This window comes from Phocoena sinus, chromosome 1 (assembly GCF_008692025.1).
Source record: "Phocoena sinus isolate mPhoSin1 chromosome 1, mPhoSin1.pri, whole genome shotgun sequence".
NCBI lineage: Eukaryota > Metazoa > Chordata > Mammalia > Artiodactyla > Phocoenidae > Phocoena > Phocoena sinus.
Genome location: NC_045763.1, coordinates 68,704,574 through 68,731,307, shown reverse-complemented (window position 1 = coordinate 68,731,307; position 26,734 = coordinate 68,704,574). Strand labels below are relative to the sequence as shown.

Here is a 26,734-nt window from a genome sequence, read left to right as displayed (position 1 = left end):
ATCTAGTTGCATCCATGTTGTTGCAAATGGCATTATTTCATTCTTTTTTATGGCTGAGTAGTATTCCATTGTATATACGTACCACATCTTCTTTATCCATTCATCTGTCAATGGACATTTAGGTTATTTCCATGTCTTGGCTATTGTGAATAGTGCTCCTATGAACATAGGGGTTATAGCTCCATTTCTTAATCTTTGCTTATGCTGCTTGAAAAAGGACAGTTTTTCTTCTATGCTATTGCCAATAATGTCTGCCATTTCACTGAGTTTCTTGCCCACTCTCAGTGTTAAGTATCCTGCATAAAATTTTGGGCTCTTCAGGGTGTTGTCTGTGTGTCAGGGAAAGATTTTAGAATTGCTTAAAATGATTATATTGTTAAATATATGTCAATTAAATTAAATTAAATTCTCACTTTATTTAATTTTTTGGTAGCTTTTGGAACACAGTTACCACCGATGCATCAGCAGCAAAGGTATAGTCAAATAAAAGCTTTTCAAAGAGCACTTTGCAAGTTTTAGTTGAACTGTATATGAAACACAGCCAAGTTAGTATATAGTGAATATGTGTCTGCTTTTTTTTTTTTTTGGTATATATAGCTCATTTCCCTTGACTCAAATAGGTGATAGCAAATGATCTGTTTTCTTGAGTGAGATACGTTTGTAATTTGAAAGGATGGGTGGAATTAGCCACACTTTAGAAGAACTAAGCTGAATTTAAAATAACTGTTAAAATGATATCTCCTGAACTGCACCCCAACTCTTTTGTTCGTGCCTTCAGACTGTTCCATCCACCATACCTTCCTCACTTGATGTGTATGACGTTAATTAAGATACTGGGTTTAACTACTCAGGCCCCATATTTTGACTTTGAGTATTTTAAGTATGTGCCTAGAAATCTAGTTTAAGCTATTAGGAGCCATTAGATTTCCATTTTTATGTTTACCTTTTATTTGTAAACAAATTATCTATCTTTCTTTGAAGGAAAATGTTGGTTTCTGTTATTTCTTAGCAGATCTGTAATGACAGAAGAATACAAAGTTCCAGATGGGATGGTTGGATTTAGTAAGTAATCTAATTTTTTTAAAGCTATGAAAAAACATAATCAAAACATACTTTAAAATCTTTCAGCAAATAATTTTCTTTTTTCTTACTAGTAATTGGCAGAGGAGGTGAACAGATCTCACGCATACAACAGGAATCTGGATGCAAAATACAGATAGCTCCTGGTAATGTTATTCTCTTGCTATTATTTTCAAAGTGACAAGAAAACTAGCATTTTTAAAGTTGCTAGTGAAAATGATGCTGTTAACATTTTCTTGGCCTAAGATTTTTGTTTGTTTTTAATTGTAGACAGTGGTGGCCTTCCAGAAAGGTCTTGTATGTTAACTGGAACCCCTGAGTCTGTCCAGTAAGTACGAAAATCATGTTCCAGCCCTTCCTTCCTACTGAAGGATATTGTCCCTGCAATTGAACTGACTTTCTCCTGCACTATTCCTTTTCCCCTTTTTTAGAAAATTTCTAACAGCATATAAACATGCTTGAAAATCCCTCTAAACAGAAAACCATCCCTAAACCCCACATTTCTAATTCTCTGTTCTCTTTTACAAAAAAACTCCTTAAAAGGTGGTAGCTCTGCTTGAATCTTCAGCCTTGATTTCTTTCCCTAAATTCCAGATTCATATCCAGCTGCTTCCTTAGTATACTGTCCACTTGAATGTCTACTAGACATCTTTAAATGTTAAACTTCAAATTGTTAAAAACAGAATCATTGTTCTCCAGCCCATGCTTTTTCTTTTACTCAATCCATTTCATCTCATTTCAGTGTATGAAAACTCTGTTTTAATACTTTATCTTTCTCTGAAGTCTCATTTATCCATAAGGATTTTTTCCTTCCCAGTTATTTGGAATTCAGCCTCTTCTTGCCACCTTCTGTACTGTCACCTTATCTATGACACCATTTGCCTATATTACCACAACGTGTCTCCATTCTTTTTAGCCTTGTCTAATTATAGTATAGCCATACCGATCCTTTTAAAATATGAATCAATTCATATCACTACTTTGCTCAAAGATCCTCTAATGCTTTCCCATTTAGAGTAGAAGTCAGTGTCTTTATTATGTCTTGGCTTACCTGCCACCTTTCTCACTTCATATTTTACCATTCTTCTCCCAACTCACTTGGTGCTAGCCCCATTTAGCCTCTTTTCTATTTTTTCAGCACACCAAGCGTGCTTCTCTTTAGAGTCCTTTGCACTTTCTGTTTCTTCTCCCTGGAACATTTTTTCCCAGATATTTTCATAGTCACTCCTCTACTTCCTTCAGGTCTTGGTTCAAATGTCTCCTTATCAGTAAGGTCATTCATTTTTCTTTTTTTTTTTTCTTTGCCCTGCTATGCGGCTTCTGGGATCTTAGTTCCCTGACCAGGGATCGAACTTGAGCCTGCTTCAGTGGAAGTGCAGAGTCTTAACCACTGGACCGCCAGGGAATTGTTCATTCATGTATTTTGCATAAAATAGCATCCCTTCACATACATACACACAACCTGTCCTCCTTATCTTGTTTTGGTTTTCTTTATAGCACTTCACAAATGACATGTTGTTTCTTTAACCTGCTATTTTTACTTATTTAATGAAGTTAAGCCATGCCAGCAAGGACCTTGTCTTTTTATTTCATTGCTGTAACCCCATTACCTAGAATAGTACCTGGCATATAGTTGACATTTCTTAAGTATTTGTTGAATGAACAAATAAATTTTAACATGTGAGTAACCAAAGTAAAGGTTTTAAAAAGTAAACACATCGTTTAGTTTTTGGGAGAATGAGCTTTATTCTGAGATAACTTCAGACGTAGGGTGTGTCTTGGGAATTTTGGACTATTCTCAAAAATATTGATTATATATTGATACCTAGAAAATTTATTGTGTGGTTTCAGTCTTTGACACTCATGGCATTTTCTTTTAATTGTTAAAATTTAGTTTTAGGCCACCTTATCCTGAATTGGGATGGGAGGAGTACCTGATTATATTATTTTGTATTGGCTATTAATTTGTTAACAGATCAGCAAAACGGTTACTGGACCAGATTGTTGAAAAAGGAAGACCAGCCCCTGGCTTCCATCATGGTGATGGGCCAGGAAATGCGGTTCAAGAAATCATGATTCCAGCTAGCAAAGCAGGATTAGTCATTGGAAAGGGGGGAGAGACTATTAAACAACTTCAGGTATTACTATGTTTGTAAAACGATTACTTTTTGTCTGTTTTGAAGCCCGTTTCCTTCCTCTCCCCTCTTATTAATACATCTGATTTCTGTGATTAACAGGAACGGGCTGGAGTTAAAATGGTTATGATCCAAGATGGACCTCAGAACACTGGTGCTGACAAACCTCTTAGGATTACAGGGGACCCATACAAAGTTCAAGTAAACTTAAGTTTATATTTTACAAAGAGGGATTTGGGGTGGATGGCAGAGGGGGAACACATGCATGAATAATTACAGTGTTTTGAGACACGATTCCTAAATTGGGTAATTTTTTCTACTTCAGCAAGCCAAGGAAATGGTGTTAGAATTAATTCGTGATCAAGGTGGTTTCAGAGAAGTTCGAAATGAGTATGGGTCAAGAATAGGAGGAAATGAAGGAATAGATGTAAGTAAAAATACCAATTTAGAAGTGGTTGAATGCTAGTCCATAAATAAGGTTTTTCCTGTTTTGTTTTACATAGCCTTCTCTAACATTGTACTGTCTTCCCCCCCACTTTCTACCTTAGAATACAGAATGTGTACTTTGTATCTTGCCAACCTCTTTGATATAAATATAGTACTTCTATGGTTTGGGGCAGATTAATTTTTCAGGAAATGGCTTTCCTAATGCTTGGTCTTCTCTGCGTAAGGTCCCCATTCCAAGATTTGCTGTTGGCATCGTAATAGGAAGAAATGGAGAGATGATTAAAAAAATACAAAATGATGCTGGTGTTCGAATTCAGTTTAAGCCAGGTGAGTACATATATTTATTTTCTAAGCGTTGGTGGCAGTTACTTTTGACATTAATTAATTTAATGCTAAATTAATCCAATTTGTTTCCTTTGTTTAAAGATGACGGAACGACACCAGATAGAATAGCACAAATAACAGGACCTCCAGACCGATGTCAACATGCTGCAGAAATTATTACAGACCTTCTCCGAAGTGTTCAGGTTTGAAAGAATGTTAAATTTTCATTGTTTTGTTTTCATTTTAAAAATACCTTCATTAAATGTGAAAGTCCCCCTCCATATTATTTTTATCAGAATCTGTTTGGTGATACTTTATTAATAGCTAGAAAGTTTAAATTGCTTTAAGGTGAACATTTTGGAGCAGGACGGCAGCTACATAAGTGCACTGCTTTATTCACCACAGCATAAAAGGAATAAATGGTGGTGGTCATTTCTTGATTATTTGGGCCAAGGTGTGTCCCAACTTCTCTAAACTTCTCATTTAGGAAAATGAAAGTCAAGGGAAATAGATGTGTAATAATTTTACTGTGGAAAGAAGAGCATATTTCTGACTTTGTCTTTCCCCTCTTTTAGGCTGGTAATCCTGGTGGACCTGGGCCTGGTGGTCGAGGAAGAGGTAGAGGTCAAGGCAACTGGAACATGGGACCACCTGGTGGACTACAGGAATTTAATTTCATTGTACCAACTGGAAAAACTGGATTAATAATAGGAAAAGGCAATGTATTTAAAACTATTAATGTGTGGTTAATAATTTAATGGTTCTGGATGCTATTTCTGTTGCTGTTGTAAATGAGTAGCAATAATTTTTTTTTGGCTGTGTTTTAGTAGAAAAGTGTTCTTAATGCTGATAGTAATACCTAAAGCCTAAATGAAGGGCTTTGTATGTACTTAAGTCAAGAGTGGGATTTGAATCACATTGGCTTCTAGAGAAGGGAACCAACAGTATAATTATTAGTGTAAGAAATTTTTCTTCTGACCTAGAAAGTGGTTAGTGTTTTTGTTTATTTTGCTGTTTCCTGACATGTTTTTAAATTTTTGAATTTTTAAGTCACTGTGTTAGTTTATATTTACGTTGCTTAGAAAAGGAATTTCTTTGAAGCAAATATTTTGATGTTATAATTCATTTTAAGGTTGGGTGCAGACATACTAAGTTATGTCTTAAAACTTAAATGTGTGAAATGCTTCATATAATTTGATTTAAAGTGTAGAATAAATGGAAACTCCTAGTAGAATATTGGCAAATGGGATACTGTTCATACCTTCCTTCTTAATTGTGACCAGTTTGTTTTGAATAGCTCCTCTGTATCCTTTGAATCTTTAGAGAAATTACTGTGCTTTGATTTTAGGAGGTGAAACCATAAAAAGCATAAGCCAACAGTCTGGTGCAAGAATAGAACTTCAGAGAAATCCTCCACCTAATGCAGATCCTAATATGAAGTTATTTACAATTCGTGGCACTCCACAGCAAATAGACTATGCTCGGCAACTCATAGAAGAAAAGATTGGTGTGAGTATGCTTTAAACTTCCAATTGATAGCACAGATCCTGTTAGTTAAATAAGACATTAATTCATGTGTTCCTATAAGTGCTGTACAGAAAAATGTTAATTTCTACTCTAAAATTATAGGTCTGGTCACATAATAGAAACATACAATATAGAAGAGATTTTCCAGTGATGAAAATAACCCAGTTAATACACAGTTACAGGTGTTCAGAACCTTGTACTTGAGGGTGGGTAAATAAGAGGATAGCATTACTTGAGTTACGATATTAGGGTTGGTGGAAGATAGTGGAGTATACCTGAAGGAGACAGTTAACAGGAAGTCACTATTTATTAAGGGCTTGCGTACCCAACTTTGGTGAAGCAAAGGTGAATCAGATGCCTGCCCCCTCAGTAAAGTAGAAATCTATAAATCCTAATTCTTAGACTGGCTGACAGTCGTCTGGGGAGTTTTAAAATGTCGAGCGCTTGGGTGCTTTACACCTTGACACATATAACGTACACAGTTCTGATTCAGAATGTCTGCAGTAGGACCCAGCATCTAATTTTAGAAGGATGTTCCAGGTGATTCTGATGCATGATCAAATTTGGAAATAGGAAATAGTGCTTTACTGTGTTTATCTTACTGTGAAGAATTAACGTGAACGAGCATCTTAAATTATTAATAATAATTAGAGTATCTTAGGAAAGTTCTTCTTGATGTTTGCCATGCTGTGAATGGGGTGTTTCTCTCTGCTTGGGAAAACAAAAATAGATGTACAAAAGACACTTCAGAATACCTTATGGGGACTTCCCTGGTGGCGCTGTGGTTAAGAATCCACCTGCCAATGCAGGGGACCTGGGTTTGATCCCTGGTCCGGGAGGATCCCACATGCCGCGGAGCAACTAAGCCCGTGTGGCACAACTACTGGGTCTGCTCTCTAGAGCCCATGAGCCATAACTACTGAGCCCACGTGCCACCACTACTGAAGCCCGTACGCCTAGAGCCCATGCTCCGCAACGAGAAACCACCGCAATGAGGATCCTGCACATTGCAGCGAAGAGTAGCTCCTGCTCACAGCAGCTAGAGAAAGCCCTCGTGTAGCAACGAAGACCTAACACAACCAAGATAGATAGGTAGGTAGGTAGGTAGGTAGGATAGATAGACAGATTTATTTAAAAAAAAAAAAGAATACCTTATAAAAATATACACAAACATAAGTTCTGTGGTGTGGAGAATAAGTATAATTGTTCAAAAAAATGAAGAAAATAATTGTTGGACTCAGTAATGGCAGGAATTGATGGTAGAAAAATGAATAGTGCATCTCGGTTTTGGATTTTGCTATCATCAGCATTGCTTCTGGATTGATGGACAGACTAGATATTGTTCAAGAGAAGCTCTTAAGAAGAACTTGGACTCTTGAGGCAGGCTCTTTGGGTTCAAAATACTCTGAATCATTTACTGTGTGACCTGGAGGGAAGATAATTACACTCTTCTTTGCCTCTTTTTCATCTGAGAGTGAGGATAATCATACCTACCTTTTAGGGTTATAGGGATTAAATGTTTGAAGTATGTGTGTTTATCCCTTAAAAGAGTGCCTAGCACAAAGCCCTGTAAAAATGTTGCTACCTTTTTTCAGTAATCGTTTTTTTTACTATTTGGAAAGGAAAGGTTATGTATAATTGAAGTGAGGGATAATGACAGCAGTTAGAGACTTAAAGAGACGGGTTATTATGAAAGTCTTGAAGTTTGGCTTTATTGTAGTGAGAAAATTGACAACCATATATAGATTAAGCATTTTTGTCCAAATTGTCACATGGTGAGTATTAACTGCATGAAAGGAATATTTTATTTTAGAACAGTTAAATCTAGTGGTCCTTACAAGTTGGATTATCAAAAAAGAATCAACTAAGCATTATTAATTATGATGTGGCATGAAATAGATACGAAATATCCTGATTTGTTAAATCAATTAAAAAGGGAATCTTCATGGTATTCAGAAAATTATGATAAAAAGGGTAAGGGAGGAAATAAATTATTGATTGAAATGGGGCTCAGTGACAGGAAGGCTGTGAGAAGGACTGGTTTGTTGAGTGAGAACTTGTTACATTATTGGGGAAGTATTCAATAGCCAGTTCATGATATGAGACCTAAGCAATTTGAGCACTGTATTGTCAGCATGATTCTCTGATTACAATGTTAAGTGAATAGATGTAGAGTAGATGCAGAGAGAGAAGAGCTAGAGGTAAGAACTTGATATTTGATAAGCTTCCATGATTAAGATGATAAAGTGTTAGTAAAAGTAAAAATTGTACAAGGAAAGGGAAATAATGGAAAAGGGAATAGCCTGAAAAGAATAGAAGGTAAAGTTAATGTTTCAGTTCTTTGCTAATGCTGTTGATTTTAATTAATTTTACATGCCTTTCAGAAGTTTTGCAACATGAGTGAGGAAATGAAGAAAATCATAAATTTTAGATTGCTTGTGGTTAGGTAAAAGGGTAGAAATGGAAGGTTATTTGGCCTTTGAAATGTTTAACCATTACTGTCTTTCTGATTTTTGTTTGTCTTTTGCTTTTTTGCAGGGCCCAGTAAATCCTTTAGGGCCACCTGTACCCCATGGGCCCCATGGTGTCCCAGGCCCCCACGGGCCTCCTGGGCCCCCTGGGCCTGGAACTCCGATGGGACCATATAACCCTGCACCTTATAATCCGGGACCACCTGGCCCTGCTCCTCAGTAAGTTTTGAGTTTGGTTCTAGGCTTTTCCTCAAAGATTCTAGATTTTGGGAAACTATTTTAAAATTGATTTCTGTGTTTTCAGTGGTCCTCCAGCCCCTTATGCTCCCCAAGGGTGGGGAAATGCGTATCCACATTGGCAGCAACAGGCCCCTCCAGATCCAGGTAAAAGATGCTTATCATTTGGGTGTAATCTGTGTTTTTGTTTGCCACTCCTGTTATAGTTATACATTTTCTAGTGTTGATTATGTGCATTTTCTGCACTTGTTTCACTCCTTCAGCAGAAGTGTTAGGTTCTGGTTCTACTACAGTGTATAAGACTGTTATGAGTATGGTCTATTTTCGTAGGTCTTTTTCTACCTGCATTTGGCTTTCTCTACTTTAGAAGTGAATATAGCAGAATGCTAAAAGCCAAGAGTATAGGAAGAAGTACAGCGTCTTAGGTTTTAGATGCTAGTGCCATCAAATGTATGTTAATTGTGACATTATCCATGAAAGAATAGTGTATATTTATTTATAAAATTGTGTGAGAGTCAGTTGGAGTGTTTAATCCTTGGGCATTAAACTTCCAAATTCTCAAGATATGTAAGTTGCCTATTTTAGTATTTCTGATATAACTTCACATTAGTAAAAAGCAGGCCTGTATTAAATATCTGCATGTTGGAACTCTCAGATTAATTTAGTTAAATATTTTCTCTGTTCAGATGTGATTTTTATCTGTTACATTTTATTCTATCCTTGAATCTTTTCCCAACCTGTGGTTTTCTTTCCATCACAGTCAAAGAGCATTAATTGAAACCAGTAACTTTTATTTATGATCCCTTTTTTTTTTCTCACCTACTACATACCTCTTAGGCCTCTTTCACTGGAGTAGTTTCAAGGAAGGTACTGAATTAAAGATTCCTTTTCACACTAGTATACTTACTTTTTAGTTTAGTTTTTTTTTGTTGTTTTTTTTTTTTGTGGTACGCGGGCCTCTCACTGTTGTGGCCTCTCCTGTTGCGGAGCACAGGCTCCGGCCACGCAGGCTCAGCGGCCATGGCTCATGGGCCTAGCCACTCTGCGGCACGCGGGGTCTTCCCGGACTGGGGCACAAACCCGCGTCCCCTGCATCAGCAGGCGGACTCTCAACCACTGTGCCACCAGGGAAGCCCTATACTTATTTTTTAAAAAACTAAAATAATATAAATGAAATTGTTTTAGTGAATTTTATTAAACATGTCTGGAGTTAAGGGTGGCCCTGTGTTATAACATACCTTAATTTCATAGGAGGTATATGCTCTTTGGAACATGATGATACAACATGACAGTTACCAAATAACCACAACTCCCACACGTTCAAGAAACTAAACTGTGTGCGCTAAGGTCTGAGTATGCAGCAACGAATTTACATTCTGTAGAAATGCGTACTTAAAATGTTAGTACTGTGCTAGAAGGACTTAAGAAGGGTCAAATATGATTTATTGTATAATAGTGTTTAAAGAATGGAAGGATTTTTCTTTCCCTCTTGTAAGTTAATTGGTATGGTGTTATTAAGCAGAAGAATCCCACCACTGAAGAGACAGAAAATTAAGGGGCAGATTTATATTGAGTAACTTGGATGTGCAGGATGCAGGACTGCACCTATTTGGATGCTCTGTTTGGGTAGGTAGTATGATTGAGAGAAATGATGGGAATAAGAAGTGGTCTCTGTTTCACAGTCTCATTTTCCCACTTGGGGTAGTGGTGAAGTCATCAGTGAAAGAATTGGTTAATGAATGTGACTTTCAGCAATGCCTTTGGGAAAGAAATAACCCATTTTGCTAAAAGATAAGAGCTAGTGTTAGATATTGCTTATATGTAAAAACCAAAATGAAATTTTCATTACTTTGTATTAAACATCCTGGTATTTAAATGTGGCCCTATATTGACAGTAAAGTCTGTATTCTCTGAATTAAAATCTGTTTCTATAAAAAAATTACTGGGTTGTTAAAGATTTATGTAGTAGTCACATACTTAGAGTGAAACAGACTTGAATAAGTCCTAGTCATAACTTACTAATTATGGGATAGTAAGCAAGTTTTGAACCTCTCTATATGTTTTCTTATCTATAAAATGGTAAGTAAATGAATGAATACAATAATGAATGAATTTAGTAAGTGCTCAGTACGTATATATGTAATTACGAGACTGGTTTTCATATATGGTCTACACATTTTAAGAGTGTAAGTATCAATTCCTAAAAGTCTGTTTTATCTCAGTTTCTCTATCTAGACGTGCTGTAAGTGTCATATTTGTATTAATTACTATAAGGTAATGATACTGTGTATTGGGACACATGTATTAATTTAGAAACTTATGGAGAGTGGCATAATGCCTTATAATTGTATCACCTTAGACATTGGATCACTCTGGGAATCCTTACCCTTTTTTTCTCAAACATCACTAACCTTTGTTTTATTAGGCAGCTGAGAATTGCTGCCCATTTGGGATGAAGGCTCAATAGATTACATATAGATATAGAATCTGGTTAAGGAAATCACATCTTTCTTCAGGATATAAACTAATAAAGATATACCTATAGTATCATATGATACACCCAGTATAAAAGACAGAATCCGTAAGAGGATTTCTGTTTCAGACTGAGAAGTCTCAAACTTTTAATGCATCAGTTGATTTTTATGAAGGATGAGTGAGGGACAGTCAAGTGCAGAGGAAGCATAACATGGTGAAACGCCCAAATATGAGCATGATGACTTTTGAAAAGTACAACCAATTTACTGTGGCCAGAACTTGAGTGTTGGAAAAATATTGACAGCAGGGAGAGGAGGCTGGAAGGGAAAGTATAAGCGAGGGTGTCCAAATATCTTGTTAAATATGTTGAATGATATTCTTTACTTAAAAGTTTTAATAGTCCCTAAAGACTCCAGGAAGTAAATAAATTTCAAATAGGGCAGTGACATCGAGTTTATCTTTTAGGATAATCACTGAAATATGATGAGATGAAATATGGCGAATCTTTTTCTTTTTCCAAGGTTTTTAAATTGTCTCTTCATTGAAAACAAGATAGGACAGAGTTCATAGTTGTAAAATAATTCTTTCTTGTACAGGTTAGTCCCTAGAATTCCTTTCCTTTAGTCATCTGCCACATAAAACTGTTGTGCTTGAGGCAAAACTGGTTTAGAAAAAGAAGGGTACAGGATGGTTAGAGACAAAGCATTGGATTTGGAACCAAAAGATCTTTATTCGTATTCCAACTCTGCCAGTCACTAGTTTTCTAGGAACTAGGAAAGTTACTTAATCTCTGAGCCTAAGTTTTCTATAATAAAAGCTAATGATGACAGTAAAAATAATAGAAGAATTTGAAAGTGTCCACTTACTGTTTTTTAATGTCCAGTTAATTTGGGGGTCTATATATTTGCTAGAGAGGTGTGTGTGTGATTGATTATGGACTTTAGATACAAATATAGAACTTGTGTTTATTCTAGCTAAAACAGGAACAGATCCAAATTCAGCAGCTTGGGCTGCTTATTATGCTCACTATTATCAACAACAAGCACAGCCACCGCCTGCAGCTCCTGCCGGTGCACCAACTACAACCCAAACCAATGGACAAGGTAACTATGGTAATTAAAGAATTTATTTTCTATGTGGAAGTGAAAACCTGTGTTTGGAATTATATATAAAGTATATCGGTGTATTACCCCCAAATTTATAATATTTAGTTAACAGCTTCAGTAAGCAGCCTTTGCTTTTTAAAAACAAGTTACTTTGAAATAACTGCAAACTTTCATAAAAGTTGTAAGATACATTACCAAGAACATCCAGATAATCTAGCTGTTGATGTTTATCTTCCCCCATTTGATCCATTACCCTATCACATGTGTCCATATCCATTATCATTAGTCTTTTTCAGAACCATTAAGACCAGGCTATAGACATAATGCCCCATTACCCTTAAATACTTCTTTCTGTATTTCTCCAAAATTAACCATCACACGGCACTCTTTAATCAACGTTGATACATCTTACTGTCCCCAAGGCACAGCCATTACTGAGATTTCACCAATTGTTCCAACAGCTTCTCATCAATCAAGGATAATTCTTATCTTTTTCTTTCAAAAGAGTACAGACCTTTTGTGAGATGTTTATGGATCAACCTAGGTCCCTTCAACCTTTTCTTATGAAGATGAGGTCATAGTCAGGGTTCCTGCTTACATTATGGCAAGAATACGTCAGAAATGAATGCTGTTCTCTTAGTGCATTACAGTAGGGGTCGTATAATGTGGACCGGTATTATCCCCAGAGGTGATGACCATGGTCACTCAGTCATGTTGATGTCTGCCAAGATTCTATACCATAAAATCACCATTTTTCTCTTTGAAATTAATACTGTCTATAGAGTTATACTGAGATTATACCACTATTCTGTTCTTTTTTTGGAGGGGGCAGGACAAACAGGATAATTTTATTCTCATTTTTCCTTAAAATAAAGATACAGTAGAAGTTTTACAGTTCAGTTTGATGAGATGTGATTTATAATCTTAACATTTTTTAAAAAACAAATGATAGCAAAAACAAAGAACTAGTACAAATTATAAAACTACTAGAGCAAAGAGAAAAAAAAACTACCTTTCTGATCAAAACATGTACCACAGCTAAACTTCCTTAGAAAACTTCCTAAGATTTCTAAGCTAAACTTTCTTAGGATTCTGTTCCTCATTGAAGGCCTTAGCCTTCATTGATAATAGCTGCCTGATTGAATTACAAATATGATGATAATTTCTCCTTCCGTCATTCATTCTGCATTTATTAGGTGGTATTTTACTATAGAAGAGGTTCCCTTTTTCTTTCTGTTTATTTCTCTATGTCTGTATGGATTCCTGTTTTATTCAGTAAGTTATGTTTTTAACTTAACCAGATTGTCCTAGATTTGGTCAGTCAGGAGTAGCTTTAAGATGGCTCCTGTATCTTTTTGACATGCCTGTCATTCTTTAAGCACTTCCCTACTTTCTTGCACAATAAGATGCTTATATTGTGCTTTTTGAGCTCCAGCCCTTAAATCAGCCATTTTTCCAATGATCCCTGATTTCTTTTAGTAGATGATGATATTTAGAAACTTAACAGTTGTGTTCATTGCTGCTGAGGTGTTACTGCTACTAGCTCCTTTCAGTGTACAGAGCTAGGAAATGAATTTATGTACATGCATATCTACATACATATAAAAATACATAAATATCCATATGTGTATGTATTTTTAAAACTGTACTCATATCACCTGCAATTCCATTCCAGGGTTTCAGAGTTCTTTCTAGCTTTTCCCACTTTCCATGCTTATAAATGGTGAAAGACCTGGTATCATCAGTGTGTTTTATTTGACCAGTGAATTTACTTACATGCTCAATGTAACTACTCTTCTAAATAAATAGACCATCTTCTCTGTACACTATCTCTGTACTCCCAGAGTCCTGTGTCTTCGGCACCAGCAAGGATGCCACTATCACACAGCACTTCTTTCCTACCCTCATTTTCCATGACAGGCTACTCCCAACTCCTCTACACAAAAAACAGAAGGAAAGGGCCAAAATTGCTTTTTAAAAACCTTAATCATAATTTTTTTATGTTTTTCTTAAATAAGGAGATCAACAGAATCCAGCTCCAGCTGGACAGGTTGATTATACCAAGGCTTGGGAAGAGTACTACAAGAAAATGGGTATGTTCTATATTTCTTTTTTAATACATTTTATTAAACTGAAACGTTAAGTAAATATCACACTAAAAGGTTGAAGATTTTGATAAAAAGCATGTTTGTTCCATGTTTTTATTACCTTGGACTTCTTTCATCCAATAACTTTTAAAATCTTGAGGTATAGAACTATTGAACAAGAATGCATTCCAAAATCACTGAACTTTCAGACGTATCATGGTCCTTACAATAATAATTGTTAAATTTGTGGTTAAGAAATCTTTTTATTTCTAAGTGCATTTGTCAGCCATTTACTAATTGAAGCTAAAGGTTTCCCCACTGGCACATAGGACATTGAATATTACCTATACTTTTGTCAAAGATAAGTTACATGTCAGTAACCTAAATGACACCGGTTAAATTATAGAGCACCAAGCAAAAATTGGTTGCATGTGATATTATCTGTGCTGCAAAATAACAGATAAGAAGTAACCTACAGGGCTTCCCTGGTGGCGCAGTGGTTGAGAGTCCGCCTGCCGATGCAGGGGACACGGGTTTGTGCCCCGATCCGGGAAGATCCCACATGCCGCGGAGCTGCTGGGCACGTGAGCCATGGCCGCTGAGCCTGCGCGTCCAGAGCCTGTGCTCCGCAACGGGAGAGGCCACAACAGTGAGAGGCCCGCGTACCGCAAAAAAAAAAAAAAGAAGGAACCTACAGTGACAGAGAAAGTTAATTACTTAAATAACATTTGCATTATGAGAAAGGAAAAACAGTCACCTAGAAGGACTGTTTTCATTCAATAAATGTAGAGCATATACTATATGCCAAGCATAGGAATAGATACTGAGAATGTGACTGTGGGCATAACACTTAGGAGCCCTGCCCTTCTGGTTATTATATTCTAATGGAGGGTACAGTTGTCAGTCAAGTACTTTGCAAATATATTATTGCAAACTGCTGTGAATGAAAACTGTACAGTGGTCCCCCACTTTTACATGGGGGATATGTTCTAAGTCCCCTCCCCACCATGGGTGCCTGAAAGTGCGGATAGTACTGAACCTTATTTGTACTGTGCTTTTTACCTATATGTACATAACTATGATAAAGTTTATGAGTTAGGTACAGTAAGAGAGTAACAACATTAATAGAACAGTTATAACAGTATATTGAATGAAAGTTACATGAATGTGATCTCTCTCTCAAAATACCTTGTACAAATTTAATGCCTTTTCCATCTTAATTAAGCAGCTAATCACGTACCGTTGCTGTAACCTGCATATTGAGGTGGGACAGCAAAACCTGAATGAATTTCTTTTTCCTCTTCCACAATTTCACAGAAGATTTGTTCTTACATAGATCTTAGCGACCTCAGTCAGCATACGATTTTTTTCTTTCCTTATTAAATGGAGAACTTTTAACCTTTTCATTTAAAGGAAAAGGCTTCTCTTTGTCATATCCAAATTGCCAGCATCACTATTCTTGGACTTCAGGGCCATTATTAAGTAAAATAAGGGTTACTTGGACACATAAGCACTGCAGTACCAGGACAGTCAATCTTTTAAGCAAGATGGCTGCTGAGTGACTGACTGGCGGGATATGCTAGACAAAGGGACAGTATGAGATTTCATCATGCTCCTCAGGATGGTGCGTAATCTAAAACTTATGAATTGTTCATTTAATATTTTCAGGCTACGGTTGACCACAGGTCACTTCACTGCAGAAAGCAAAACCGTGGATGGGGTTCTTTCTGTTCACTGAGACTTAGATGTGCATATTGGAAAACAGGTTACACAACTACAAAGTGGTGGAACCAGACTTTGAACTCTTAAGAGAGTCTAAGTCCCAAGCTCGTCTCCTGAATTTGCATTTTTCAGGAACCATTTCAAACCTGATGTTATACTTCCAGACAGACCAGGTTTTTTCAGATGCTTATTCTCAGTCATTCAAAATTAACACACTTACACCATTGCCACTTGTCACAAACAGAAGCTAATAAGATAAACTTGCTCATTCTTCACTGATACAGAAAGTATCTGTAGGTGATAGTTTTGTCATAAGGTACAGTCTACTTGTGATTCTCAACGTAAATTTCAGTGTTCTTTGCCATAACACCATGTTTGAAGATCCTCCTAACCCCCACCTTCTTTTCACTTGAATGTTTTTCTGTAGCAGCACAATGATAAGCTATTAATTTTATGAGCTAAGTGAACTGGTTGAGTGATTCCCCCTTACATGTAAATCTTAAATAATGTTAGGTTGTCAGGTCTTTAATGATAGCTACAAGGTCCACATATTTTTCCTGTATAAGTCTTTTTTTGTTTTTTGTTTTGTAAAGGATTGATTGCTTAACTACTTTGATTTCTTCTAGGTGCATTGCTTGTCCTTAAGATCTTTTTAGGATAACTACAAATAAGAAACCTTAAAGCATCAAACTAATCAGTTCAATCTTTTGATGTTTTTAAATGGAAGGGAAAGAAAGGGGTAATAAAATATCAGGGAGAGAGAAAGATCTTTATCTCTAAGTCAAACTCCCTTATTTGGAAAGGTGGAGTTTTACTCTTCCAAGTGGCATAGGTAGGATTCCCTAGGACTCTGGATGTCCTGATTTCTTTTTTTTTTTCTTTTTTGTGTATCTGTTGCAGTTTTTGGGTTTGCTGTTCCCATGAGGTTTGTTGTTCCCCCCCCCCACACACGCACTATAATTTATTTTTACAAGAGATAAATAAACTGACACCAAGCATTGTAAATGGATGATCACAACAAAAGCAACAATGATTACAATTATCAAACACGAAACACACTCATACTATGTCATAATACTGACATTCAGTCCAGTAAGGAAGTCCTGATTTCTAATCCAGTGCCCTCGTCACCAAACGAGGGAGACTGTCTCAGCTTTTGAAGCCATTTCAGCTTTTTCTGTTAAGAACAGAAAATCCCCACTAATACTGTAGATTTGTCAGCTTGCTTATTAGTAAAAGTCTGTTGAGGGCTTCCCTGGTGACGCAGTGGTTGAGAGTCCGCCTGCCGATGCAGGGGACACGGGTTCGTGCCCCGGTCCAGGAAAATCCCACATGCTGTGGAGTGACTGGGCCTGTGAGCCATGGCCGCTGAGCCTGCGCGTCTGGAGCCTGTGCTCCACAACGGGAGAGGCCACAACAGTGAGAGGCCCGCTTACTGCAAAAAATTAAAGCCTGTTGAAACAGATGAGTTTTTTTAATTAGTTTTGTTTTCTGAAACAATTGTAAATTCCCTAGATTAGCATGAAGAGAACTTAAGAGAGAAATTCTTAAAGATGAGATTCTGGAGGGTTAAAGACGGAAACTTTAAGGAATTCATATCGCTGTCCTGTATGGAATGACAGCAGTCTAGATGTGGGTGCTTTTGAAGCTAGCATGAAGGGAACTTTTGTAAAAAAGTAAACACCCTAAAGAGAAATAGGGTTTCAGAATAGAGACAGGCAGTTTCTATTTGGAGGAAAGTAAATGAAGGCATTTTGGGATAAGTTTGACTTGAGGCGGAGTCTCTTTTAATGTTAAGCACTGATATGGTGGACTCTGAACCCTTAGCATATGGTACCTAGCCTAAAAGCCAGGTGTGAGTGGTTGTGGGAAAGATGCAGGTGTATGGAGAAATAACTGAGGGTGAAATCAAGCAAGACTGTCGCTTGGGCTGTAATCGAATGTTACATATGAACTCTAGGACAAGTTTTATCTCTTGAATGAAATGAAATTAAGACTTTATACATTGTAAAGTTACATGTAAATGTTAAGTATTGTTCTACTAAATTATCTCATATCAAAACAGTTTTTGAAACTGAGGAGAAGAATAAAGGGAACAAGTTAAGGACATGACTTTCCAAAGGGCAAGAGGCTAGGGGAAGAGCCAAAACATAAATAGATTAGATAGGAACAGTTCTTTTCCTGCTTTCACCTGGGCAAAAAGAATGACATTTGCCCTTCACATAGGAGTGGAATGAGTTTTTCTGTGGACGCTTTCAAGGTTGGAATGTCAAATGTTGATGACTTACTTAACCAAATGTTTATTTTTCTTCGAGTCTAACATGTTTACTTTTAGCTTTCCACAGGGATATTTGAGTTTGGGATGGGGGGTGTTTTTCAGGGAACATTTGAGTTTGATGAATTTTCTTGATATGTCTCCCTGATATTGTTATTTTTTTGTCTCTAAAATATGAGTATCTCTTAACAGTGAGGTTTTTAGTTCCATTTGTAAACCTGAAGTGGAAATTGTTGCTGTCTTAAATAAGTTTGGCCTCAAGTCAGCAAGTTTTCAAGTGTGCAGTTTGTAAGAAAATGTTGTATATGGTTTTATTACTATTGGTACCAAGATATTTGGCAGTTGTCTAAATACTGAAACTGGTTTTAGATTTACTTGAATTGTGTCTCCTCATAAGATCAAAATGTTAGACTCACTTCCTCTTTGAAAAGAGTATGGAAAACAAAAGTGTGAGAATTTTGTTTACAGTATATGGGATTTCTCTGTGCTGTTGCCCATATAAGTAGGGGGGAGTTTCTTGCATTTTTTAAGTTAGTCATAAATCTTAAATTTTTATTTACTCAGTTGCTTTTATTCTTTGGCCAATTTTGTGATGGTGAATAGACCACTTTCTAAAACTATAAAGTTGCCTTGTTGGCAACATCTAACAAACAAAAACAGCTTTCTGCCAGTATTTTTTGTCTAGCTGTAATAATTTTATAAAGTCAGATAAAGTACAAACTAAATAAATTTTTTTTCAAATAAAGGAGTTAAATAGGGAAACTCAGGTTCTCTTTGTCTCCAACTTTTGGTTTCAAATTTTTTTATACCTTCAGAAAATTGGAAAAATAGTACAGCGAACACCCATGTTTATATTTCCTATCCAGATTGACCATTTTCAAAAAGTTTGCAACGTGTACTTTGTATGTATACTTTTTTTGGTGCCTGAGCCATTTCAAAGTAAGTTGCCAGCTGTTGCTCTAAATCAACATATTTAAGTTTCCCTGGTTGTCAGAAAAAGTGTCTTTTGTAGCTATTTGTGTGTTGGGGGGGAACTTGTTTTTATTTTTTTTTTAAATCCAGAGACCATTCAAGGTTCATGCATCGCATTTGAGTATGTCTCTTTAGTCTCTTAATTCCAGAAGGTCACCAGAAGAACGTGCTTGTGCAAGCTGTTGAGCTTTGTGTTTCATTGATTTTGCTTCTTAGAACCTCTTCAGTAGTGATTATTCTTTATGTCCTTCATCAAGTTATTTTTAATAAAATTGTGTTGTAATTTGGACACAGCATATTAAAACTTTAAATGTCATATTAAAAGATATCTTGAAGATTAGTGTTTATACATGTAGTTTATAGGTTACTTATCAGGAAACAAAAATGTTGGCCAGATCTTAAAATAATGAAGTCTTTAAATAATAGCTTTTAAGTGGGTTTTTTTCCTCAAAAAAGTTTTTTCTTTTTCTCCATTGAAGATTTACATTTTATTTAAAAGTTGTAGTGTAACAAATCCAAATGGATAAGAAAACAAAAGAAAAAAAATAGCGGGCCATCCATTCCTCCCAGCATCACCACTGGGGAACCGTGGACTGCTGTTCCAGACTGAATTTAGAGCATTAATTCTGTAATTGAATCGAGATAATGCCTAAATGTTTACCTATCTTAGTTAAAACTATGTGGATGGCTTTGTTTTTTATTAATAGTGATGCTCTAGAACTAAAAGTTACGATTAGTATAAGGCAAAAAGAAAAAAGAGCATTTAGATTTTTTTTTTAATTAGAGTAGTTTTCTGACACTAATGAATATTTAAAATAAAACAGGAGCAATTCTGACCCTCTGTGCTTTTGTTTTTATAACCTGTACTTACAGTGGATATAATTTTGTATTAAAATTTAGGGGGTTTTTTTTAGGTCAACAAGGGCAGACACAAGATTATTCAAAGGCTTGGGAGGAATATTACAAGAAGCAAGGTATTGTTTTTATTAGAACTGAGATTCTTTGGGGCTTTTAGTTGTGGTTACAGCAACAAAGTTGTTTTGTTTTCTCAAAGGTCAAGCAGTTCCTGCCCCTACTGGTGCTCCACCAGGTGGTCAGCCAGATTATAGTGCAGCCTGGGCTGAGTACTATAGACAACAAGCAGCCTACTACGCCCAGACAAGTCCCCAGGGAATGCCACAGCATCCTCCAGCACCTCAGGTATAATAAATTTGCTAATGTGTTGATTTCAACTCCAGTCCTGTTTTCTGCATGTTTACTGTTGTCTGGGATTATGTTTGCCTTTTAAATTTTTATCAGGCAAAGTATAACTAAATGAAGTACTGTGGTATATTGTTTGGGTTTTTTTGTTTGTTTGTTTGTTTTTTACAATGCTTTCTGGCATCTGAGTGCTAGATATCTCTATAATGCCTTTGATTTTAAAAATAAATTTTTTTCCCCCAGGGATTTGCAAATCATGCAAGAAGCCACCACCATTTATATTAACCAGTTTTTCTTTCTTAAAGGATTCACTCCTGAGTTAGCTCCATTTAAAGGATTTTCTTTAACTTTTTGTGTATTTCTTATGTATCTCTTCTGCACAGGGCCAATAATAAGAAGTGGACAATACAGTATTTGCTTCATTGTGTGGGGGAAAAAAACCTTTGTTAAATATATGGATGCAGACGGCTTGATGAAGATCTTAATTTTGTTTTTGGTTTAAAATAGTGTTTTTTCTTTCTTTCTTTCTTTCTTTTTTTTTTTTTTTTTTTTTTGAAAATGTACAAAATATCTATCACTACTGATAGGAGGTTAATATTTCTGTGTAGAAATGAAAATTGGTTTGTTTTTAGTATTTAGTGTAGATGTACACATTCCAGCAAATGTATTTGCAACTATTATGTGGTCAATGCTTTGTGATATAAATGTACTTTTTTCAATGTATACTTTCACTTTTAAAATGCCTGTTTTGTGCTTTACAATAAATGATATGAAACCTCCTGTGTCGGTAAGTTGGATATGTGGGTATTTAAAGGATTCATAATTTCTTAGCAATGATAAATTAAGATACATATACACAAATATATAAGCTTTCCCCATGAAATATTAATTTGAGTTTTTAAACACTGGCATGTTTTTTTCCCCCTTGCAGTATAGTAGTAGATTGGAGGATCTTTTCCATTTATTGTATTTGGCTGTTTCAGCACAAGTAATCCTGATATCTTCATTTTTTTCCCCTTCTGTTTGATTAAAAACTGCATGTGTGTACAGTGATCTTTTGGCATACTTCCATTGCATTAACAGTGAAATTTCCTTTTATACATGACCACTGTTTCAGACCTGTACTGCTGCTATAACAGTTAACCTTTCTGTTTTTAATTTGATAATTACTTGATTTCCAAGACTGTTTCAGTTTTCGGATAGTGAATATGAGTAGTCTATAAGAACAGTTTTTTCATGTAAAGCAGCTCTTGCAAATGTATACGATATTAGAGTGTTTCTTTCTAAATTTAGGGTAGAAAAAGTAGTAGTGTGCAAAAAGTATAGCCACAGTGCATCTGCCATTGAAACATTATTGGGGTATGAAAATGTTCAAGCTTTTTTTTTCTTTTTTTTCTTTTTGCAGTATAGATAAGCTTTGTTTTGTAAATGCACAAGTCCAATCATTGAATCAACTTAATTTTTTTATGTACTTAAAATCATTTTATTACTCTATAACACTCATGCTGAAGTTCTGATATTTTGTTGAAATCCATTGTTTTACTCTTTGCATATTTGTTGGCTCTTTGCATATTAATATATTAGACTACATGCAAATACAGTCTGTCTTGCCATTGTCTGTTGAAGTGCAGGTTTGATCCAGCCAGTATAGAACTAGCTCTGTAGGGGTGAGGAGGACTGTGCTGTGTATCATCCTTGATTGTGTTCCTTCAAGGAGCATTGCACTGTAAGTACATCAGAATGACAAATTGATGAACTGCAACAGTATCTTTTTGTCAATGTTCCACATAATGCAAATGCCATACTTTGTGTGAATATTATGTTGGAATACAGTGCCTATATCTTGGAAAACCATAACTGCTTCTTAATTTAACATAGAATAATTCATAGGTCTGTATTTTTTTTTAAAGTGAGCTTAATGGGTAAGTATTTTTGATATGCTTTAGCTATAGCTAAAGAAAACTGATCATTAACAAAGTTGAATAGTATTACTCATTGGTGCTCCTAAAATATATTGTTTTTCAGTGTAAAACATGCATATCTTATATATTAATATGAAAGACTTGAAATGTATCAGACAGAGTGGTTTTCAGTTTGCAAATATTAAGCAATGTAGTGGTTTTAACACCATTTCCTATATATATATACTAGTTCTTTCATTGGTGGGGGAGCACCATTTGCTGTTCTGAATATACTATAAAGAAAGATGTGCAAGGACATAAATGTTGAGATTACTTATAGGGTAGAAAATAGCAGTACAGTTCATTGTAGATGTTTTGAAATGTTGTTTGACTGTTTTATAGAACCTAGAGTGACTTCCCTTACCCTTATTTAGATATGGATATGTAGTTCTAGCTTCAAGTTTAATAGTTAAGGAGTTATCTGTTATCTTTAAGAGTAGGGTATTGATGTGAACAGTTTCAGTATTTTGCATGATACTGTTTTATAGATGAACTTTTAGGAAAGTGGTACATTAAATAATTAAACTGAAGAGATAGTTCAGTTGGATTCAATATCATAACTCACAAATTGGAGGCTGTTGATTTTGATTCATTTAAGGTTTAAAATCTTTATTAATTGCAAACAGTGCAATTATTTATACTTCACAGTGCCTTCCCAGACCTTCCACCTTAGGTTCTGCTGCAAAAAGCAACAGGTAAGCACAACCTAAGGACATATATAAATAAATATTTCAGTACATTAATGTTGTCCCTGTGAGGTTTTTGTGGTTGTGTATTCAAAAGCAATCTGCTACTGCTTCCCCAAAGTGTATTTTGTTATTTATGCTACCATTTCAGTGGAAAGTCTTTAAGTTGTTCAAACAACTGTTTACATTTCTGGGTAATGTTTTTTATTTTAATTTTTTAAATTAAAACGGGAAAAAATGATGAGTAGATTGCTGCTGTAATTAAACTACATCCGAACTTTTCCCAAATATAGAAGAATTGTTAAAATTTTAAAAAGGACAGTTACATAGTTTTCAGGATTTAGGAAATCATTTGGTCAGACACTTCAACAGCCTTCACAATCTGTTTATGATTGACAAGACATTTTCTTTGCCCTCCAAAGCTATGGAGTCTTTATTTTTTTTCTTATTCTTGAACTGTAGTAACTCAGTAAGGACATTATGGGTCAAGAATTTCATTATGACTTTTTTTTAGACAATTCAGTTTTCATAACTTTTTTATATACACTGAAAAAGGAAAAAAATTCTAAGAAATACTGGCAGTATGTTTTGGTAAAGGCATGTGCATCAGTGAAATGTTAACTGTATAGCAAATAACCTTTCATAATCTGTATAGCAACCAATATTTTTCTGGTTTATAATTCTTTAATAACTGACGCTGCATTTTATTTTTTGCCAGTTTAAAATGTTTGTGTGTTCTTATAGATGATTTTAACTGGTACATATTTTGAGTTAAGATGAATGTATTAAAGCAGCATCATATCAGTTTTGTTTATTCGATTTCTAAAATGTGCTGATCCTTTTAAAACTCCTGCTTATCTTTGCAACAAAGAAAAATATTCAAAAATACTGCCTTCATTTTCACACACAGTGCTGAAGATGCTGCAAGCACCAAATCATAGCTCATAAAATCAGGTCCTGAGATAGTTACCCATAAGAGGAATCCTTTGAGTGTATGCCATTGGTGAGCCGATGAGCATGGACCATAGAAGGGCTCAATGTAGAAGGTAAAATTGGCAAATCATAATTGAGAAAAATGAAATGTTTTCCCATACATAATATATGGTATAGGGTGTAATGTACCTGCTTTGATCACTTTTCATTTTAAAGTGCTATTCACTTGATCTTAAATGTTCCATGAACTGTTAAATTTTGAAAGTTATGTAGTTATTGCACCACATTTATGTGTGTGTATGTGTGTTTTAATAGTCAATGATAGGTATGTTAAGATTGATATTAAGGAGCTCTTTGAACCTTAAGAGCCTGTCAAGTTTTGGTTAGTTGTAGTTTGCATTTTTATAAAACAAAATACATATGAATGCTAATAGATATTGGGGCATTGTTTCTATCTCATGAGAATTTTTTTTATTCATTATCATAAGCCTTCACTGATACTGCAAGCATTTTTTAAATGGCGCTAATCTTAACCTTGAAATAAATGGAAAGCAGAAAAGGTGAGCCAGTTGATTTGAATGCAATGGATGTTAGGAGTGGTAGAAAGAATGTTTAGCTTGAAATTGATTTATTTTATTTAGCACTTAAACTTGACAATGTGTTTTTGTTTTTAAGATTTCTTAGTGTGGTAGTACTTAGAATTCTTATGGTTTGATGTTTCTTTTAGAAATGGGAAGTATACTTTCATTTTTAATTAATGAAAATGGTTTTAATACTAAAACTAGTGGTTTAATACTAGTTGTTTATGAGCATTGTAAAATACATCCTTAGACAGATACCTTAGTAGTTAATTACAGGAGTGGGTTTGGATAGGAGTGAACAGAGTACCTTAAGAGGGAAATAGAAATGTATTCAAAGTGATAACATTTGTTTGAATACTCTGCCAGGAGAACCACTTCTGCCTGCAAAGTTAATGTTGTCTAGAATAAGGTTGTAGAAATTACTAATTAATGAAGATGTCTTTATTTTCTGAAAATTCTGCCTCACTTTAAAATGTATTTTAACAATACCTAGTTAAAGATAATTTTGACTCTGAAAATAACCTTATTTTTTGTTTAGTCACTTGAGTTTTCTTGCCACAGTAAACTTTTGAGGGATTTTTTTAAATTGGTGCTTGTAAGAAATCAAATAAGTCCCAGGATTTTATTTTCTTCAGTGATACCCCTATAGAAACTCTTAAATGTATTTGCACATATATATATATTTTTTCTTATGCATGCTCAATGCATTTTCGTCCTGAGAAAAGTGTTCTCTACAGAAACTACCCGTGTAAAAAGAAGATTGGCTTAAAATGGCTACTGTGATGGGAACAGTGTCTTAGGGAGATGCAGCTTGGACTTGAGGTAAATTGAATACTTTACAAACTGTGGTTTAGAGTTTGCTTTAATACCATTGTATGTAAAAGGGTACATGATTGCTGTAATTTTGTATTGATTATGGTTTCCTCAATAAAAAAATAAATGTACATTGGTGAATATTATAAGGGAATGTTCGTCTCTTTTCTAAAATACTGAAAGACTTTTTTTTAAGTACAGAAGTGACTTTATTATGGGTTTACATTGTAAAATAAAATTGTCTTCCAGACAATTAAAATATAAAACAACTTGATTAGTACATGGTTGCTAATTATTTACAAACTCACTTTAAAAACTCAAAATTGAAGATTGTGCCATTTTTCCCTAAATCTAATTCTAGATCTTGAAATCTTTGATTATGTTGAAATTGTTTTCTCCTGCATGAACTGTTAATACAAAGTTTTCTCATTAAAATATAATTTGTTCAGGCAAGGTCACAACATAAATTTGCTTTTAGAAGCTTGAATATATATCACACACATTTGAAAAGTACGTTTGATATTCTCAACACTCAGAACTCTGTATTAGGCAGTGGTTTCCATCAGATTTGCTCTGGCAGTTGTTTCTTAAAAGTCTTTAGTTTTTTTGTTTTCTCCACCCAGAGGGAGAAATGACACCCCTACCCCCTTATATCTCTGCTTCAGAAAGATTCTGAAACTACAACAATCAAAATGATAAAACTACTGAGGAAAAAAGCCCACTCAAATTGATAGGTTCCAAATTCCTTAACTCAGCTATTTCAGACTAATTTTAGGTGTGAATAGCTCATAAGTGTTATTCTTTCATGCAAAATATGTCCGATTTATGATTTTTTTAAACATCACTGCTGTAAACATGGGAAATACGCAGCCTTTGTATGGGTTCTGATAGAAATAATTGAGTAAATTTCCCACTTGGCCTTATTAAATTACACACCAACGTATACTGCGTAATGTGAATCTGGTGCTCATTTGAAAAGGAAGGAGGTACTTTTCAGACGAGCTTGTGTTGTGAAGACAGTTGGGGAAAGGAATGAAGAGTCAGCGTAGTGGCACTTCCAGTTTCCTTTTCTGGCCCCGCCACAGAAAGGATGGATGCAGTAAGAAAGTCGGAGAGAGAGGGTGTGTGTTCCAGGGAGAGGGAAGGGGACCTAGTAGTCGTCAGCTAAAAAAGAGAGAAGAAAAGTGATTTTTTTTTTTTTAAAGGAAAACATTTTAAAATAGAATAAAAGTTCTAGATTCAAAGAGTGATTAATTCTTACTTTCAATGGTAAGAATACAGGTACTAGCTGCAGAGCCTTTATTGTTCACTGCTTTACACATATACTCTCCTTCATCTTCTGGGAAAGTTTCTGGTAAATAAAGACAGTAAGTTTCTCCTCTTTCAATATATTGATAGTCTTCTCCATCCTGCAATATTTCTCCTTCAAACCACCATGTAATTTCTGGTTTGGGTTCTCCTGTTACTTTAACAGTAAATCTAACTGGCTCACTGTCTACAACCGATGTGTTTTTTAGAGGCTTCTTAAACCACGGAGCTCCTGATCTGGTTTGCGCTTCATCTTCAATGGTGGAGCCATTCATGTTGCTACAATCTTCTTCTTCCTCCTCTTCTCTTTTCTATAATAAAATAAGTGCATTCAAGTTGGCATTTATACTATAGTACTATTTTCAGGACAGTGGTTTAGTAATAGAATTTGGAG

The 26,734-nt window shown here is 35.3% G+C and overlaps 2 protein-coding genes across 19 annotated transcripts in view; one reads left to right on the top strand and one right to left on the bottom strand.

The window, feature by feature from the left end:
* The window catches only part of FUBP1 (far upstream element binding protein 1), a 34,030-nt gene extending 8,865 nt beyond the window's left edge, over positions 1-25,165 (top strand). For 2 of the 11 annotated variants that reach the window (XM_032611374.1, XM_032611336.1), the window contains 18 exons: positions 434-473; positions 1,010-1,062; positions 1,155-1,226; positions 1,351-1,408; positions 3,056-3,218; positions 3,318-3,416; positions 3,541-3,642; positions 3,887-3,989; positions 4,089-4,189; positions 4,562-4,703; positions 5,335-5,495; positions 8,052-8,203; positions 8,289-8,368; positions 11,671-11,799; positions 13,821-13,895; positions 19,773-19,832; positions 19,913-20,058; positions 20,442-20,837. In XM_032611374.1, coding sequence (XP_032467265.1) covers positions 434-473; positions 1,010-1,062; positions 1,155-1,226; positions 1,351-1,408; positions 3,056-3,218; positions 3,318-3,416; positions 3,541-3,642; positions 3,887-3,989; positions 4,089-4,189; positions 4,562-4,703; positions 5,335-5,495; positions 8,052-8,203; positions 8,289-8,368; positions 11,671-11,799; positions 13,821-13,895; positions 19,773-19,832; positions 19,913-20,058; positions 20,442-20,450 — 1,745 coding nt within the window. In that variant the 3' untranslated portion in view covers positions 20,451-20,837. Of the gene's footprint in view, positions 1-433; positions 474-1,009; positions 1,063-1,154; positions 1,227-1,350; positions 1,409-3,055; positions 3,219-3,317; positions 3,417-3,540; positions 3,643-3,886; positions 3,990-4,088; positions 4,190-4,561; positions 4,704-5,334; positions 5,496-8,051; positions 8,204-8,288; positions 8,369-11,670; positions 11,809-13,820; positions 13,896-19,772; positions 19,833-19,912; positions 20,059-20,441 lie in introns of all 11 variants that reach the window. The other 9 variants (XM_032611357.1, XM_032611326.1, XM_032611389.1 and 6 more) reach the window with 7 other exon arrangements.
* The window catches only part of NEXN (nexilin F-actin binding protein), a 72,514-nt gene continuing 66,347 nt past the window's right edge, over positions 20,568-26,734 (bottom strand). For 7 of the 8 annotated variants that reach the window (XM_032611413.1, XM_032611463.1, XM_032611421.1 and 4 more), the window contains 2 exons: positions 26,294-26,651; positions 20,568-26,196 (listed from right to left, as the gene is read on the bottom strand). In XM_032611413.1, the coding sequence (XP_032467304.1) occupies positions 26,183-26,196; positions 26,294-26,651 (372 nt within the window). In that variant the 3' untranslated portion in view covers positions 20,568-26,182. Of the gene's footprint in view, positions 26,652-26,734 lie in introns of all 8 variants that reach the window. The other variant, XM_032611454.1, reaches the window with a different exon arrangement.